The sequence below is a fragment of the Ascaphus truei genome, chromosome 3 (genome assembly GCF_040206685.1).
Source record: "Ascaphus truei isolate aAscTru1 chromosome 3, aAscTru1.hap1, whole genome shotgun sequence".
Lineage (NCBI taxonomy): Eukaryota > Metazoa > Chordata > Amphibia > Anura > Ascaphidae > Ascaphus > Ascaphus truei.
In genome coordinates, this window is record NC_134485.1 from 129,761,186 (window position 1) to 129,780,296 (window position 19,111).

General features: G+C 45.6%; 1 protein-coding gene across 1 annotated transcript in view; it reads right to left on the reverse strand.

The window, feature by feature from the left end:
- GUCA1C (guanylate cyclase activator 1C) overlaps nucleotides 1-17,225 on the reverse strand; it is a 169,894-nt gene extending 152,669 nt beyond the window's left edge. The window contains exon 1 of the mRNA XM_075589542.1: nucleotides 16,943-17,225. Coding sequence (XP_075445657.1) covers nucleotides 16,943-17,137 — 195 coding nt within the window. The 5' untranslated portion in view covers nucleotides 17,138-17,225. The remainder of the gene's footprint in view (nucleotides 1-16,942) is intronic.
- Between the last annotated feature and the right edge of the window lie 1,886 nt (nucleotides 17,226-19,111).

Sequence of the window (19,111 nt, forward strand, 5' to 3'; positions counted from 1 at the left end):
CCACACTCCTACCTCATTCTCCTTTCCCCTACCCCCACCCTCATCTATACCCACTCCTCCTCTCTCATTCCTTTCCCCTCACCCCTCCTCTGTCCCTCTCCATTTCCTCCACCCCTCCTCTCTAACTCTCCTTTACCAACACCCCTCCTCTCTCACTCTCCTTTCCCCATCTCTCCCCTCTCTCCTTTCCCTCCTCTATCTCTCATTTCCCCCACCCTTCCTCTCTCACTCTCCTTTCCCCCACCCCTCATCTCTCCCCACCCCTCCTCTCTTACTCCTTTTCACCCCACCCCTCGTCTCTCCCTCTCCATTTCCCCCCACCCTCCTCTCTCACTCTCCTTTTCTCCCACCCCTCATATCTCACTCCTTTCCCCCCACCCCTCATCTCTCCCCATCCCACCCCTCCTCTCTTCCCACCCAACCCTTCCTCTCCCCCCATTCCCACCTTCATCACTCACCACCTCTCATCTCTCCCCACACCACCCCTCCTCTCTGTCTCCTTTTCCCCAGCCCCCACCCGTCCTCTCTCCCCACCCCCACCCCTCCTTTCTCCCCACCACTCCTCTCTCTCTCTCTCTTTTTCCCCAACCCCAACACCTCCTCTCTCCCCACCCCCACTCTCTCCCCACCCCACATCTCTCTGTCTCCTTTCCCCTAATCCCAAACCTTCCTCTACACCAATCCCCACCCTCCTCTCTCTCCTTTCCCTCAACCCCCACCAATCCTCTCTCACTCTCTTTTCCCTCCACCTCACCCACCCCTCCTCTCCCTCCATCCCTCCTTTCCCACCACCCACTACCCTCCTCACTCTCCACCTCAACCCTTCTCTCCCTCCACCCCCAACCCTCCTCTACCTCCAACCCCAACCCTCCTCTCTCACCCCAACCCTCCTCTCTATCCACCCCAACCCTCCTCTCCCTCCATCCTCAACCCTCCTCTCTCACCCTCCTTTCCCTCCACCCCTACTCCATCTCAAACCCTCCTTTCCCTCACCCCACCCCTCCTCTCTCAAGATAATTTCCTCGCAACCCCCCTCTCTCACTTTCCTTTCCCCACCCTCCCCTCCTCTCTCAAGCTCCTTTCCCCTCACCTCCCCCAATTTTCTCCCCACCACCCCACTCCTCCTCTACCCCAACCCCACTCCTCCTCTGCCCCCACTGACACCCCTCCTCTCTCCCTTACCTAAACCTACCCCTCCTCTACCACCCTACCCTCCCCCCTCCTCTCCCCCCACCCCTCCTCTCTAACTCCTTTCCCCAACCCCCTCCTCTACTTGCACAGCTCCACTTCTACTTTCCATGCACCCCCACCTCTCCTGTCCCCCCACCCCATCTCTCCTTTTCCGCACCCCACCTCTCCTTTTCCCCCACCCCCACACAATAGTCCAAATACTGTAATTCTGGGAAACCTTTTCCACGTGAATCCTCCTGTCATGAAAAGAGAAAACAGCAGACCATTGCGCAGTATCCAGGGACAAAGAGGACACATCTTAAGCAGGAAAAAATGCCTACTTACAAGATTGTAATTGTTTTTTTTCAGTGGATATGATCTGTGCTTGCTTCAGTGGCTTCTCCCCACGGACCCCATGCGGTACTCTGAAGGCCTCTGATATGCAGGACTCAGTGGATACTCACACCACAGATAAAACCAGAATGAAGATAGAAAAAACAATGGTGCAATACAGTAACACTTTACTAAAACAACATAAAATAAGGGTAAGATACACTTACAATGTATCGTGCCTTCCCGAACAGTTACAAAAATGCCGTCAGCAACATGTATCTAAACGACCGGCTTCGGCAGTGCTGGATTGGCGTCTCTCTCGCCTCTCGCAGCCGCTTCCCTGATGACGTCACCGCTCCCTCCGTGTCGCTGATACACCAGCTGACAACACCAATAGGCTCCCCCCTACGTGTTTTGTGACAGGCTTATCACTTCCTCAGGAGAATTTGGAGCTATGACACGCCTACTCTATATTTATACCCATGCGCTATCATACCTGTTAAGCCTTTCACAATACACTGAATTCAAATGGACAATCCATGAATTGCATACAGCGAATATTTCTATTAAAGAAATATGCCGTTAAAATACCGTCCTAACTTAGCGACACTACGCACGTGCTCAGTTTGGTTCAAGATCTTACATGGGATTAAGAGCTCATATGGGTGACATACGATGTGGTGTCACTGTACCCAGTGCTTTAAGGTCATTCAAATTAGATGGCATCAAATACATTTTACGTGATGACATCACGTAACCTCGTCATCATGCTGACGGTCACGCGCTGGAGGTCGAGGCAGGCAGTGTTTGCTCCGGACACCTATTCAGGGTATCAGCGGTGAACTCACATCTATACTACGGATGTGATCAGGTCGTATATTCACCTTAATCACAGCCAGTTCCCCAATTGGTGGCAACAAGTGTTCTGGTTGGTAATTCCTGCCGTATGCTTTTCACTGAGATTTAGCACCTATACAGCCTTTTACATACTGTATGTGTGGTTGTGTAAGGAATCCACTACTGGCTTTGACTTTTGCCTTGCAGACCTGTGCAGTTGCAGGCTTCCTCTGGCAATCTATGGCACAGGTGCTGCCTCTCATTGCAGCTTCTGCCCTGTGCTACTTCATTGGAGGAATTCTCACACACCCTCCTCCTGTGATTGGATCTCCGCCCTTTATATTCTAGGCGTTGGCTCTGAACCAGCGCCGAGCATAATTATTCCTACCTCTATGTTACTGTCTCTGCCACAAACCACCCCAGGCCTCTCTCCTAGCGTTCTTACCTTCCAAGTTCCTGAGTATCCAGAGGCCTGGTCCTGGACGTCTGTGCTGAAGCGTTGTTGCCAGCACTGGCCTGCTGCTATCTCCTTGCAGTGGCCTACCCTGGACGTCTGTGCTGAAGCGTTGATGCCAGCACTGGTACTGCTGCATTCCCTCCTAGCAGTAGCTACCCTTCCTGTCCTGTGGCCTGCCGCTATTCTCCTGTAGTGGCCTATCCTGGACGTCTGTGCTGAAGCGTTGATGCCAGCACTGGTACTGCTGCATTCCCTCCTAGCAGTGGCTACCCTTCCTTTCCTGCGGCCTGCTGCTATCTCCTTGCAGTGGCCTGCCCTGGACGTCTGTGCTGAAGCGTTGATGCCAGCACTGGCCTGCTGCTATTCTCCTGCAGTGGCCTACCCGGGACGTCTGTGCTGAAGCGTGTTGCCAGCACCGGTACCTGCTGCATTCCCTCCTAGCAGTGGCTACCCTTCCTTTCCTGCGGCTTGCTGCGATCCTCTTGCAGTGACCTGCCTTGGACTTCTGCGCTGAAGCGTTGGTTCTACCCGACGCTGCCCTGCGGTGAACTTCGGCCAGCCTGCTGTCTCCTCCTGCTGAGATCGGCGTCATGGGCCGAGGCCGCTCCTCGCGCAGAAGCCACCCCCGCGCTCACGCTCCTAAGCTGAAGCGGGGAAATCCTGACTACCTGTTGCCGAACTCCTGCTTCCATAACGACGATGCTGCCTTCTCCAATCCTGACCCTGCGATGTACGACTACGAACTGCGCACTCCGGATCAGTCTGCGTGGACTCAGGTCGGTGATTATATAACCCCACCTCAGCCCCGCGGTCCGGTCCCGGTTTGTGGCGAGCATCGGCGTAACAGGTTGTATGGATATTCACATCAGTTGAGATGGTTATGTTATGTAGGTACTATAGAATACAGGTACTCTACATCTGCCTTCACCCAGCGCATGGGGATTTTACTTATTTTTAACAAGTGTTTTCGTCAAGTTTTAATTGGTTTAATAAAACTTTATTATTTTCTGTGTACTCTCGTGTGACCTTTAGCGGTCGACCCTATTTAAGGGTTAGGCTATTTCTAGCTTTCACTGCGTCTACACTACTACTCCTAGTGTGACCTACCTTGAGTGCAGTTATTAGGGGCTTTTTGTGATCCCTTGTAATTATTTATTCGTGTTCCTGTGTTATTCCTGTTCCCCTATGCACCAGGTAGTATTTTGATGTTGTTTGTCTATGGTGAGCAACGTGTTAGTTTGTGTTATCTACGGAGGATTTTAAAGACAAGTTCATTGAAATAAATTATAAAAAGAAAGCTATTGAAAAAGCGATGACATTTAATAACAGAATAAATAAAAATACACTTGTTAAAATGAACAAGCAAAAAAATGTAGGTCTATGGGTAAGGGAAGAATATATTCCGTTTATAACCCATTTAATGACATGGTCCCTAAAATCAATAGAATTTTAAATAGACATTGGAAAATTTTGCAAAAAGACAAGAAATTGCAAGAATTTTTACCAAAGAGACCCCAAATAGTCTATAAAAGGGCTAAGAACCTCAAGCTAACTCTGGCCCCATGTTGTCCTATTAGCACTTTTAAACAGAAAGAGGTCATGTGGATAAAAGATTTGAAGGGCTATTATACATGCAGTAAGTGGATGCAGGTTCAGCACAAAGTGTAAAAAATTTCAATCGAATATTACTGGTAAAGCAAATGAGATTGAATCTTTCATTAACTGCAAAACGAGTTTCTGCGTATACCTATTAAAGTGCCCCTGTGGGCTTCAATACATCGGGAGAACGGGGAGACCCCTCAAAAGACGCTTCGCCTAATACGTTTACAACATCAAAAGAGTCAAATCACTTTAAAATAAAACACGGTCAGAACCCAGAGGGTCTCATTTGTATAGGCATTGGGTGCCCGAAAGCAAATTGGAGAGGAGGTAACAGGGTGAATGAGTTATAAGGGAGAGAAATTTTTTGGATATACACCCTAAAAACATTAACGCCGAAGGGTTAAATATAGAATTTGATCTTGCGTCCTTGCTGCATGACTAACATTGATTATGTTATTAATATTTTATTAAAAATGTATATAGTAAGGTTCCTTATAGAACCTTTTAATTATTTTATTAATTTTAATTTGCATGATTCCTATTTGATTCTAACGGGAATACCCCAGTGTCCATCTGTGTGTAATACCCTGTAACCCCTTACCGACAGAATAGTGTTATTGGTTGACCCTTGTGCCTTCTTTCTGTGGAGGCACACTAATGTATACTGTTCTTTTAGTGTGTGGTATTCACTGTATGCCATTCATGGATTGTCCATTTGAATTTTGTGTATTGTGAAAGGGTTAACAGGTATGATAGCGCATGGGTATAAATAGAGAATAGACGTGTCATAGCCCCAAATCCCCTGAGGAAGTAACAAACCTGTATGGAAACGCGTAGGGTGGAGCCTATTGGTGTAATCAGCGGGTGTATCAGCGACACGGAGGGAGCGGTGACGTCATCGGGGAAGTGTCAGACCGCTTGCGTCCGTGAGAGGAGAGACGCCAATCCAGCACTGCCAAAGCCGGTCGTTTAGATACATGTTGCGGATGGCATTTTTTTAACTGTTCGGGAAGGCAGGATACATTGTAAGTGTATCTTACCCTTATTTTATGTTGTTTTAGTAAAGTGTTACTGTATTGCACCATTGTTTTTCCTATCTTCATTCTGGGTTTTATCTATGGTGTGAGTATCCACTGAGTCCTGCACATCAGAGGCATTCAGAGTACCGCATGGTGTCCATGGGGAGAAGCCACTGAAGCAAGCACAGATCATATCCACTGAAAAAAAACAATTACAATCTTGTAAGTAGGCATTTTTTCCTGCTTAAGAAGTTTCCTCATTGTCCCTGGATACTGCGCAATGGTCTGTTGTTTTTTATTTTTATGACAGGAGGATTCACGCGGAAAAGGTTTCCCAGAATTACAGTATTTGGACTATTGGGATACTACCCTCTCCACTTATTGAGGCATTTCCCTTTGGACACTATGGGGGTCATGCAGTAAGCGGCGGAAAGGTACGTCTCGCCCATTTCACGCCAAAAATGCCTACCCCTATTCAGTAAGGGGCGAAAACTTGACAAAAAGCAAAAAAAAACCCAATGTGTTTGGCGATTTTTATTTCCGCCATTGGCGCGGCGAAAAGGCACTTTTCGCCTCAACTAGGCATTTTTTCCTCCACGCTCAATTCTAGTAGTGGCAAGTAGTTTGCCACTCTAGAATGGTGTTTTTTTGCCGAATCCAGCACGCCACAAAAAGTAGGCAAGTTGATGGTGAGAGGCTGCGGATGAGCGGCGGATCGGCACTTAGAAAAAATTCAGGCCTTTTTCCTGGCTGTGATTGATGCCGGGGGTCTCCAAAGCTGATACCATTAATACACTGGCGACACACTTTATTCGAGCTCGGCTAGTCCCACGAATTCGGGTATACCCGGGTGTATTGAGGTTTGTGACTGTTTTCTGCCCGAGTGCATTGGGTTATTTTCCAGGCAGGGATTGAAGCATTTTATTCCCGCTGGCTGCAATACTGCACAGTATATATATATATATATATATATATATATATACTGCATTACAATTCATGAATTTATGCCATCTGGTAGACACGTGAAGAATTGCAGCCTATTAAATCCTAATCATTATCATTTAACAGATCAGCCGCCCGTCAGCCAGGCATGAACCCAGGCTGGGAAGGCAAACGCAACGGGGCTTGTCAGAGGTGAGGAGCGGCGCATTCCAGGTATCTGCCAGGTACATACTGGGTATTTGCTCGAATAAAGTGTGTCGGTGCAGTAGCAGCACCGGAGCCCCCCGGCATGCATCCGAGGCAGGAAAAATGCATGTAAAGGCCACTTCATTACCTTAGCGGCTAACCGCTAAGGCAATGAAGGGATTAAGCCGCCGTGCCAGGTTTATTGTGGGTAGCGGGGGTGGGTGAAGGGGGTATTTGGCCCTTGTTGTTTGTTTAGGGCTTGCGGGGGTGTTGCGGGTGCACTTAACCCCTTCACGACCATAGCAGTTAATACCGCTACGGTCATGAAGGGGTTAAGCCCTCCCGCTACCCACCCGCAAGCCCTAAACAAACCACCGTTGGGGCCAAATACCGCCTTCACCCACCCCCGCTACCCACAATAAAAAGAAAACACACACAACAGCCCCACACTAAATAAATAAATATAAATAAATATATCTATATCTATCTCTATATATATATATATATACAGTGGTTGACAAATCACCAAAAAATCTACTCGCCACACAAAAAAATCTACTCGCCACCTAGTACCAAACGTGTGCTGCTTGGGTCAATATTTACTTGCCCGGGCCACTCGCCCGGGGCGAGCAAATGTATAGGTTTGTCGAACACTGTATATATATATATCTTTGTTCCTTTATATATATATATATACAATCTTTGTTCCTTTATATATATATATATATATATATCTATATATATAGATATATATATATATATATAGATATATATATATATATATATACAATCTTTGTTCCTATATATATATATATATATATATATATATATAGGAACAAAGATTGTAGCGCCGGAGTAGAACTGCGAATGAATTAAACCTAATAAGTGACTAAAGTGTATAAAGTTAAATATTATGATTAATGTGCATAAATTCTAATCAACATACAGTATATATCCATAAGCAAAATAGTGAAACACAATAGACTTAATATAAAGTTGTGAAAAAGTGTAAAGAAAGAATATATAAAGTCCAACCAGTCCTTTTGATGTTAGTCCATGAATATAGGTAAATAATGCTGATAAAGGAGTTCTCCGGCTGCTCTCACATGGGATAAACCACATCCAAGGGTATCTACAGTAGAAACAAAAAAAGAGAGAGAGCGTACGCCCCATAGCATAAAACTGTGTATTTAATATGAAAAGGGGGAAGGGAAGGGGGGGGGGGGGAAAGAAACACACTCACAAGAGTAAAATGATAAAAAGGCAATTTGTGATTATATCACCACCATCCGGTTTCTTTGCTGCAGAATGTCCGTTCTTGTGGGCTCCCTCAGGGCTGCCTGTAGAAATCACAGCTCACCGGATGCCAGGGGTGCCGTTTTGCCGACTGGAATCAGTCCACCTGAGTCCAAACACTTGCCTCTCCACTAAGAATGTCCGCCGTATGAATCCCACGCTGGATGTGGCCTCGTGCGCGTGCGCAGCGTCGTAGTGACGTAATCGCGCTATCAGAGTCCCTGACGCGTTTCGTCACCACTGGGCGACTTTCTCAAAGGGCTGATAGTGGATGGAATGCAGTCCTGTATATTTATAGCCAGTCCGTTGCTTAGCAACCCGTAATTGAACAATTATTTAACCCATGATATGCTGATGAAGATGGGCATTACTATGTATGGTATACAATATATAAATAAATAACTGGCTGAATAACAAGATAAGGATAAGGTTAAAAATACATAATGCAGGAAGGATCTATGGAAAAACAAACATATTATCACCGCAATACATACTTAAATTCATTATTAGTATTATTTAAAAAGGATTCAAATTCATAATATAGACCAATTGATTAAATGAATAATATAAAATTAGCCCCAGTTGTATACAAAATGAAAAATAAAAAACCTGAGTTAACTACAAAGCATAAAATACACGGGGGTGGAATGAATTGAAATCCAATAATCATATGTGAAGCAATAAAGCAATAAAAACAATAAAAACTCATCATTACACCATGCACATATAGACAATATAACATACACATACAAGATGAGCAACAATGAATTAAGTTAAAATAAATAAACACTACTTTCAAAATCAAAGTGTATGGATAATACAGGTAATATAGGCTGAAATAAATATATATATATATATATCATTAACATTAACATTACAGTCACCTAGCAGCCTAATGGCTCAAATGGGCTTTACTGGTACCCAAATATATTTAAACATGTTGCTGTGTATCGGATTACTTAACCATCATGAATGAGGTATAAATTTCCCCATGCAAATGTAGCAATAACACATGATCAATCATGTATATATATTCACAGAGACAATGTCCTTAAATGTAGAAAAATTATCTCAATTAGCATATTTATATATTAGATGGTAGCCCTGATCTAAGTGTTACCAATAACCAAAAAGGTGGAGACTTAAACAGGGAAAGGAGAGAGAAAAACTACCAAAGGCATATATATGGTGAATAATTACCTTAAAAATATTTTTATAACTCATCAGAAAGAACTAATAATCCAAATGCAAATGATAAAAAATATTATATGAATTAATAAAAGATGAAAAATAAAAATAAAAAATGTCCATTGATGATGATAAAACATGGATTATGTATGGGGGGGGAAGGGATAGGACTGGGGTGGAGAGAGAGAGGGGTGAGGGGTGGGGGAAGGAGACGTGGAGGAGGGGATGAGGGGGAGAATTGGGGGGAATGGGAGGGAGTGGGGGAACGAATGGGATGTATATATATAATTACCCCAACAACCCCTATACCCCCATAACATACACATATATGGACATACAGTATAGTAATGGGCACAATTACTATTATCCACAAATGTGCCCATTGTATATATACATACAGAACAATAAATACATTAAATACATATAGCACTCACCCTTGTCCGGCTGCCACGATGAAGGCCATCCTCATCTTCATCCTGCTAATGCCCCCTCCGCTGCTGCAAAACAGAAACAAGAATAAAAACATCCAATGTAATGTCCCCTAACCCCTTAATCACCATAGCGGTTAATAACCGCTACAGGCATTAAGGGGTTAACCCACCCTCACCCACCACTCGGGAGGCCTACATAACCTCCCCCACTAAACCCCCCACCCCGTGAGGCCTAACCACCCTCACCCACTACCCACAAGGGAGGCCTACCCACATACCCTAGGGGCCAATACCCCGTCCCCCCACCCCCAGTACCCACAATAAAAACAATACACAGCCCCACAATAAACATCATTCTATTTATTAAATACATTACCCACCTCCTGTGCCCCCCCATAAATACATGATTTATTCTTTTACATACAGGGTTCATACCCCAGCCCGATGCGAGTCCGCGGCGGGCCTGATGGGTCACCTAACAGACCTACAGGGTACCAGCAACTTGTTTCATACAGGTTCTGGAGGCCTGTTGGTGGGTCCCGACAAGCGCCATGGCCCCCAGGTGGTCTCCGCGGGACACCGTGGGCCACAATTGGGTCCCCACAGTAGGCCCGTGGATGTCTGGAAGCCACTGGTCAGATCCACAGGTGTCTGAGGGGCCTCGGGTGGTTCTCATGGGGGTCTGGGGACCCACGGGTGCTCTCTACAGGTCCGCGGTGCCCCCACGGATGTAGGGCCACCGTTTCTTCCCCGCACACTACAATCCGCGGTGCCCCCACAGATGTGGGACCACGGGTTCTTCCCCGCAGGTGTCACCCGTGGACCACGCAGCTGATACCCGTGAGATACCCGAGGATACCGCAGGTGGTCTCCAGAGGTCTCACGCAGAACCAAGGAACCAACCCTGAATGTAAAATAAATAAACCTGACCTATACATTCAATACATTCATCCCACCCTCCCCCCCAACACATACAGTACAATAATGTGCCAAATAACTATTATCCAGATATGAATAATAGATTATTTGCCCATTATTAAACACATAAAACATGCATATCTCTAAACATGATTTTTTTATTTTAAAATCACCACATTGCATGTTAAAATAAATCCACAGCCATTGTAAATATAACCCAACAAACCAGCAGATACACAAATGTATATGAAATGTCACACAATTGCATTGAGTGTGTACATGATGCAATTAATCTGTGCATCATGTAACACTATGCAAAATATATGTAACAATAAAATATCATTTGAACAATGTCCCCTAACCAGCAATGCCATCATGAAAATCACATCTGTGGGGGCACCATGGACCCGTAGTGTGCGGGGAAGAAACGGTGGCCTCACATCCGTGGGGGCACCGCGGACCCGTATTGTGCGGGGAAGAACTGGTGGCCCTACATCCGTGGGAGCACTGCGGACCCGTAGTGGGCACCTGTGGGTCCCCAGAACCCCATGGGAACCACCCGAGTCCCCTCAGACACCTGCGGGTCTGACCCGGGGCTCCCAGACATCTGCGGGCCTACCATGGGGACCCAATTGTGGCCCACGGTGTCCCGCGGAGACCACTTGGGGGCCATGGCGCTTGTCGGGATCCACCAACAGGCCTCCAGAACCTGTATGAAACAAGTTGCTGGTACCCTGTAGGTCTGTCAGGTGACCCATCAGGCCTGCCGGGGACTCGCGTGGGGCTGGTGTATGAACCCTGTATGTAAAAGAATAAATCATGTATTTATGGGTGGGTAATGTATTTAATAAATAGAATAATGTTTATTGTGGGGCAGTGTATTGTTTTAATTGTGGGTACTGGGGGTGGGAGGAGGGGGTATTGGCCCCAAGGGTATGTGGTTAGGCCTAACTTGTGGGTAGTGGGTGAGGGTGGTTAGGCCTCACGGGGTGGGGGTTTAGTGGAGGAGGGTATGTAAGCCTCCCGAGTGGTGGATGAGGGTGGGTTAACCCCTTAATGCCTGTAGCGGTTAATAACCGCTGTGGTGATTAAGGGGTTAGGGGACATTACATTGGATGTTTTTATTCTTGTTTCTGTTTTGCTGCATCGTAGGGGGCATTAGCAGGATGAAAATGAGGATGGCCTTCATCTTGGCAGCCGGACATGGGTGAGTGCAATATGTATTTATTGTATTGATCGGTGTTTATGTATTTTAAAGACACAGGGGGTGTATGTTGTTTATTGCAATGTTTATTGTGGGCAAATGTCCCCAATAAACATGCTATTCTGCCTTAACCCCTTCATTGCCTTAGCGGCTATCCGCTATGTTAATGAAGCAGCATTTATGTATTTTAATAATATTGTGTGGGAGCATGGGGTCTCCTGAGCTGAACCGCATTGATTTCTAGCTCAGGGACCCCCTGCTTCCCGAGTTACAGTGTCGCCTCCATATTTATAGCGGGCACGGCGCGTATGGGACGCTATAAAGATGGCGGCGACACTGCCACCCGATGACACATACCGGGCCTGTAACTAGGGAGCACTGTACAATATTATTAAAAATACATTCATCCTGCTTCTTTACCATATTACATAGTAAGGAATGATTGTTTATTGATATGGGTGTTTTATTCATACTGTAGATGTGCAGAGGGTCTCTGGGGCTGAACCGCATTGGTTTCAGGCCCGGGGACCCCCTGCTTCCTGAGATGCAGGCCCCTTTATGGGGTGCCAGTATCCTTTGCTTTGTTTACATTCCGCTGTCACGTGATCGGGACATTTAAATGCAGAGGGATACCGGCACCTCATAAAGGGGCCTGTATCTCGGGAAGCAAGGGGTCCCCGGACCTGAAACCAATGCGGTTCAGCTCCGGAGACCCCCTGCACATGTACACTAAGGAATAAAATTGTATTTAAAATAATTTTTAATATGCCGATGTTTGCGCCGAGAGAGCAGCGGATCTCTCTCTGCTGCAACCACATCTCGGCAGGGGACGGCTTCTCGGCAGCTTCTCGCCAGGCAGCCTGTCTCACCACTAGTTACTCGCCATTCTTTCAATTGGTGGTGGCGCATTCATTCGCCAGGGATTATGCCCTTCCTACATACAGCGAGGTTAACACGCCAAAAAGATGGCGAATTCAAAAACTGGCTAATGCATTTTTTCGCTGCTTAGTGCATAGACCCCTATATGTGGTATTTTGTTCAATTTTAATATGTAAGTGCCGGGGACTACATCCTTTTCCCCTACTGATCTATATGACAAGTGCAATAGAGAGTACTTGTGTGCTAGATCCCCTTGGCAGCCATCATAATTGATTTCTCCTCACACAAGAAATCACTATTTATTGAGGTCTAATCACCATTTATGTGTTTCACATTTGCAAGTATTATATTAGGCACATTTTCACCACACTGAATTTTGGATAGGTCATAGTGCTTGTCGTATGCATATTGATTAGCTTTTTTTTTCTTCACTGTACGGGATATAGAACTGAGATATCGTGGATCGAAACCAGGAGTCTGGGGGACATGGGGCAGCCCCGGTGTAATTCCACTTGCGTACCGACAAATCATGCTTGCTCGCCAGGTAGAATTAAGGTACTACCGGTAGCTCCAGTGGCCAAACTCCAGCAAACAAAATAATTGCAATCTTACCCAAATATCCCACCTAGAACTGACACACAAGAAATCTCACAGTTCAAGGTCTAAGAGAACATGAAATCAGAAAAAAGCAGGAGTCACTTTATTTTCCACATGTTTAATCCCTGGTCCCTGGCTTAGGGAGCTACCAGGGAACCCACGGTTCCAGGGGTAACCAGAGGGCTTAACCTTTATTGTATAGCCTGGTTACCCTCTACCGTCACACCCCTCCTCTCTCCCCACACCCCTCCTTTCTCTCCTCACCCCTCCTCTCTCCCCCACCCCCACTCCTCCTCTCTCCCACCCCTTCTTTCTCTCAACCCCTCCTTTATTCCCCACCTCTCCTTTCTCTTCCCACCCCATCCCCTTCTTTCTCCTACAACCCCCACCTCCTCTCTCCTCCCACCCCCACCCATTATCACCACTCCTCCTCTCTCTATCCCCACTCCTCATCTCTCCCCCCACCCCCACTACTCCTCTCCTCCCATCCCCACCATCCTCTCTCCCCACCTCCTCTCCCACTCTCCTTCCCCTCAGCCCCCTCTCCTTACATCCCACCCCCACCTCTCCTTTCCCCCCACCCCAAATTCTCCTTCCCCCTCTCCTTTCCCCTCCACCGCTCCTCTCTCACTTTCCTTTCCCCCACACCGACCCTTCCCCCACCCCCTCCTCTCCTCCACCCCACCCCTCCCTTCCACCCCACCCCTCCTCTCCTCCACCTCCACTCCTCCTCTCCCCCACTCCAGCTCTCCCTGACCCCTCTTCTCTCCCACCCCTCCTCTCCCCCACCCCTTCTCTTCCCCAACACTCCTCCCCCAACCAATCCTGCCTCCCACCCTCCTCTCCCTCGCCCCTCCTCTCTCTCTCAACCCTTCTCTCTCTTTTCTTCCCCCTACTCTCTCCTTCACGCCCCACCCCTCCACTCTTCTTTCCACCCCTTCTCTCTCCTTCCCCCTACCTCTCTATTTCCCCCCCACCTCCCTCCATCCCCCCAGCCTCTCTCCTTCCCCCCTTGACCTCTCATCTCTCAATTCCCTCCCATCCTTCCTCTTTTCTTCCACCCCTTTCTCTCTCCTTCCCCAACTTCCACTCTCCTTTTCCACCCTCCCCAATTATTCTCTCTCCTTTATTCTCTCCTACTCTCTCCTCCCCCTAACCCCTCCTCTTTCCTTCCCCCTCCCCACCCCTCTCTCTTTCCCCCCCTCCACCCCTCCTCTCACCTTTCCCCCATCCACCCCTCCTCTATCTTTTCTCCCCCTCTGCCTCCTCCCTGCTTTCTCCCCCCTCCTCTCTTCTTTCACCTCCACCCCTCCTCTCTCATTTCCTCCATCTCACTCCTTCCCCCCACCCTTCTCTCCTTCCCCCCATCCCTCCTCTCTACTCCCCCCACCCCTCCTTTCTTCTTACCCCATCCCTCCTCTCCCCCCCCACCCCTCCACTCTCCTTCCCCCCATCCCTCTTCTATGCTTCCCCCCCAACCCTCATTTCTACTCCAGTCCCCTCATTTCTCCTCCACCACCCCTCCTCTCTCTTTCCCTCCTCCACCCCTCCTCTGTCCTTTTCCCTCCCCCCCACCTCTCCTTTCCTCCATCCACCCCTCCTCTTTCCTTTCCCCCTTTCACCCCTCCTCCCTACTTCCCCCTCCACCCCTCCTCTCTACTTCCCCTCCTCTCTCCTTTACCCCACCCCTCCTCTCTCCTTTCCCCATCCACCCATTTCTCTCTCCTTTCCCCCCCACCCTTCCTCTTTCTTCCACCCCTTTCTCCCTCCTTCCCTCCAACCTTCACACTCCTTTTCCACCCTCACCAATCATTCTCTCTCCTTTATTCCCCCCCATACTCTCTCCTTCCCCCTCCCCACCCCCTCTCTCTTTCCCCCTCAACCCATCCTCTATCCTTTTTCCCTCCACCCTCCTCTCTGCTTCCTCCCCCCCACCCCTCTTCTCTCCTTTCATCCCCACCCATCCTCTCTCCTTTCTCCTCACCCCTCCTCTCTCATTTCCCCCATCCACCTCTCCTCTCTCATTTCCCCACCCAACCCCTCCTCTCCCCCCCACCCCTCTTTTCTCCTTTCCCCCTCCACCCCTTCTTTCTCCTTCCCCCACCACTCCTTTCTCCTTCCCCCCACACCCCTCATTTCGCCTCCCCTCCACCCCTCCTTTCTCCTATTCCCTCTCCTTTCCCCTCACCCTTCTTTCCATTTCCTCTCCCCCTTCCCCCTCCCCCTTTTCTCCTCTTCTCTTTCCTTTCTCCCAGCCCTCCTCTCCACTTTCCCCCTTCCTATCCCTCCTCTCCCCTTTCCTCCCATCCTCTCCCCCACCCCTCCCTTTCCTCCCACCCCTCCACTCCCTTTCCCCCTCCGCCCCTCCATCCATCCACCCCTTCACCCCTCCACTCCCTTCCCCCAACCCTCCACTCCCCCCCACCCCTCATCCTCTTTTCCCCCACCCCTCCTCTTCACCCCCCACTTTTCCACTCCCGTTTCCCACACCCCACCCCTCCCCCTTTATCTTACTGCACCCTAACTCCTCCTCTCTCTGTCTGCTCCCCCTCCTCTCTCTCTTTCCCCCTCCTCTCTCCCATATCTCATTCTCACCCACTCAGTACACCGTGAGTTCTGTGAATTTATGGAGAAGGGGAGCTGATGTGGGGATTAATGGGGGGAGGGGGGAAGGAGGTGAGATGTTAGGATTAACAAGGGAGGTGAGTTGGGTGGAGTTATGTTGTATTGAATTGTATGTTTTTATTTATATAGCGCCATTAATGTACATAGCGCTTCACAGTAGTAATACACGTGGTAATCAAAGAAATAACAGATAATATAAATAACAGATCATGGGAATAAGTGCTTCAGACATAAAAGTAACATTAAGGAAGAGGAACCCCTGCTCCGAGGAGCTTACAGTCTAATTGGTTCAGGAGTTAATGATGGGGACCCAGCTCATTTAATTTGTCCTGGGCCCCAAAATTTGTATTGGCTGCACTGGTCTGCCAGTGTAAATGTACACAACAAGACATTGATTTACCACCACTCAGATAGTTGAGCAATTTTCCTGAAACAACAATGTTTAAGTTTGCTTCTCTTATACCTCTTGTTCTCTTTTATCTTTCTGTTCATATGGTACAAGATTGAGATACTGTTAATTTCAACATCTTTCTTCCATTTAATTAAAGCTGCAATTCAAGCTCCCATTTTTTGTTTCTAGTTTTTTTTTTCTAGTTTTTTTTTTTACTTCAATAGTTTCATGTGGGCAATCTCTACTTACCTAAAGAACTGCATAGCTGCCGGTCAATTCGTTCTCGGTCTATTAATCGACAAAGTTTGGCGACATCTTTAAATATGGGGAATGTAAATGGTTGCAATAGCAACAAGAATGCTTTTAAAAATAGAATACAAGAAAATTGTCAAAGTTGTTTTTTTTAAAACAGAAAATGCTAAAACTATTTTTTCTTACTACAGAAATGATTTATTTAAAAAAACACACATGCAGGATATTGCATGAACTGCAGCTTTAATACAAGAAAGAACATGTAGCATACATGTTCTTTTAGAAATATCACTACCTGCATATATTCTGGAAACATCCTTTAACTGCTAAGAATTAAACAAAGATGTTCTTTATATGGAAATTTAACAAGATGTTAATTATATAAAATAATTGTAAATTATTATGATGTCATTCTATTACAGTTTTTGGGAACCCAGCCCAACTAAGCTTAGTCTTTCATGTGCATTTTTTTTCATTACAATATAATTATATTACAGTTTAAATCCCAGATCTAAAAAACATAACAAAAATAGTAACTTGTATACGCTTTCAATAACAATGAAGAACAATATATATAACAAGTACAACAAATATGCACATGGCTGAACAACTTACCTTGTTCATATCAAATGTACTGAACACTTGGTCAATGTATCTGTTTGCCTCGAGATTCATTCCTTGCAGGCCGAGTAATCCTTTAAACTCGTGCAGGCTGAGCTGTCCAGATGGACATTCTTTCATAAATTTTCCGTACCAATGATGTATTTCCAAAGCATTGATATCATCTGCTGCTGAATTAGTTGCACCCATATTGTTTGTATGTGTAGAGTTTGTGTTTTGAATTCTAGCTATCCATGCACAATACAGCTCAGCTTCATCCACTTGTCCCAATGTGTCCCAAAACACTGCTCATACAGTATAGTGCTTTTTTTTAAACCTCTTAGAGCTTGTTAAGGAGAAAGACTGTACATGTAAAAATAGAAGCTTGTGAGATTAGGTGCATTATCAAGTTTGGGCACAGTTTAATTTCCCAACTACAACAGTATACACTGGTGAAATATGCAAGAGGATTGAGGTTTATTTTGATATTTACTTATATTTATGGAAACATATATATATATATAAATATATATATAAATATATATATATATATATATATATATATATATATATATATATATATATATATATATATATCAAACAAAGAATAGACTGCGCTCCTCAGGTGTAAAATCAGACTAATTACCAAATGATTGTATGAAATGGATATAGCAAAGGTGAATGGCAAAAGTGAATGCAACAGTATTATGGATGATTGACTCACACTAATAAAAATACATGCAATATGTTATAATAAAATGCTGAGTGCCAATGTTTAAAAAGCTGCTGTAAACACAAATATATGCCAGTGAACAATACAAATATAATAAAATGGCATGTGTTGGTAGTTATGACTACTGCACTAATGAATCCCTCCTGAATGATACTAAATGAATGATGAATGGAAAAATACAGAAAAAATGACACTAAGTGTGTCAAAGATAAAAATAAAAATAAAAAATGTGAAAAATGTAAAAATATATCAACAAAACCAAGGGTCCATGCTAGGATCTGGCTGCTCTCATCAAGGACCAACGAACTCCCAGAAATCTGTGAACAACAAGAAAAGAAAGCGCCCGATCCTAGTGCAGCATGAAAAAATACAATTTAATAAAAATGAATATGAATAAAACCAACAAATGCGAACTCACAAACACAGGATAAATAAATGCATATAATGAGTATTTGCATATTTGCTTTCCTGTGGAGGGTTTTTGTCACTTTTTTTACTCACCATAACTTAACTCAGTATTATGGTTTGGCCTATCCCATAAGCCTCTCTTGCATTCCCAATAAAATCAACCCCACACTGATGAGACCCATCAAGGTCGAAACAGCTGTCTGTGGGTGGTTTTCTGGGTATGCACCTTAACCCTGGCTGTGCTCGAAGCTGTGACCATGCAGCAAGCTTAAGCCTATAGGGAACCATGTTAAAAATGGTTATTGAGGCAAAAAGTGACACTGTGTGCTCATTTGCATGTCATTTCCCAGAATCCCTTGCTGCAGTGGAAGTGCTGTATGCTGGGTGATAATGGGGAAAGGCGGGGTTGCAGACCTGCCTAAGACATGCAGATGAGCATACAGCTATATTTGCTTTCCTGTGGAGGGTTTTTGTCACTTTTTTTACTCACCATAACTTAACTCAGTATTATATATATATATATATATATATATATATATATATATATATATATATATATATATATATATATATATATATATATATATATTGGTTCTCATTAATCCCTTTGGTACCGTTGAGGTTAATTAGACCTATTGAATGTTTACTTTTGTGTTCTGATTATAACACTTGACTGGCAAATAGGCAGGTAAAGGTGTGTTAGATACAGTATAGTGCAGTGGGGTGGGGGTAGGGTAAGGGGAAGTGATTATATGCCTACCCATGATGGTTAGGCCTCCTTGAGCCATACAATTCCTTACTTGCCTATTTGTCATGCCAGGGATGGATAGGTAGTATTAGGACTATAAAACCCTTTCTGATCATTTTGCATACCTTCTTGACTGCTTTGGTTACTAAATAGAAACAGTAATTTGCAACTTCTGTATCAAGTATGCCAGGAATATATTGCAATATAATATATTTCTGGGATATTTGATAGGAGACCCATTGCTAATAAGCTATTTCTTCTCTAATAAGAAAAATCAAGTGAAGGCGCGGTACTG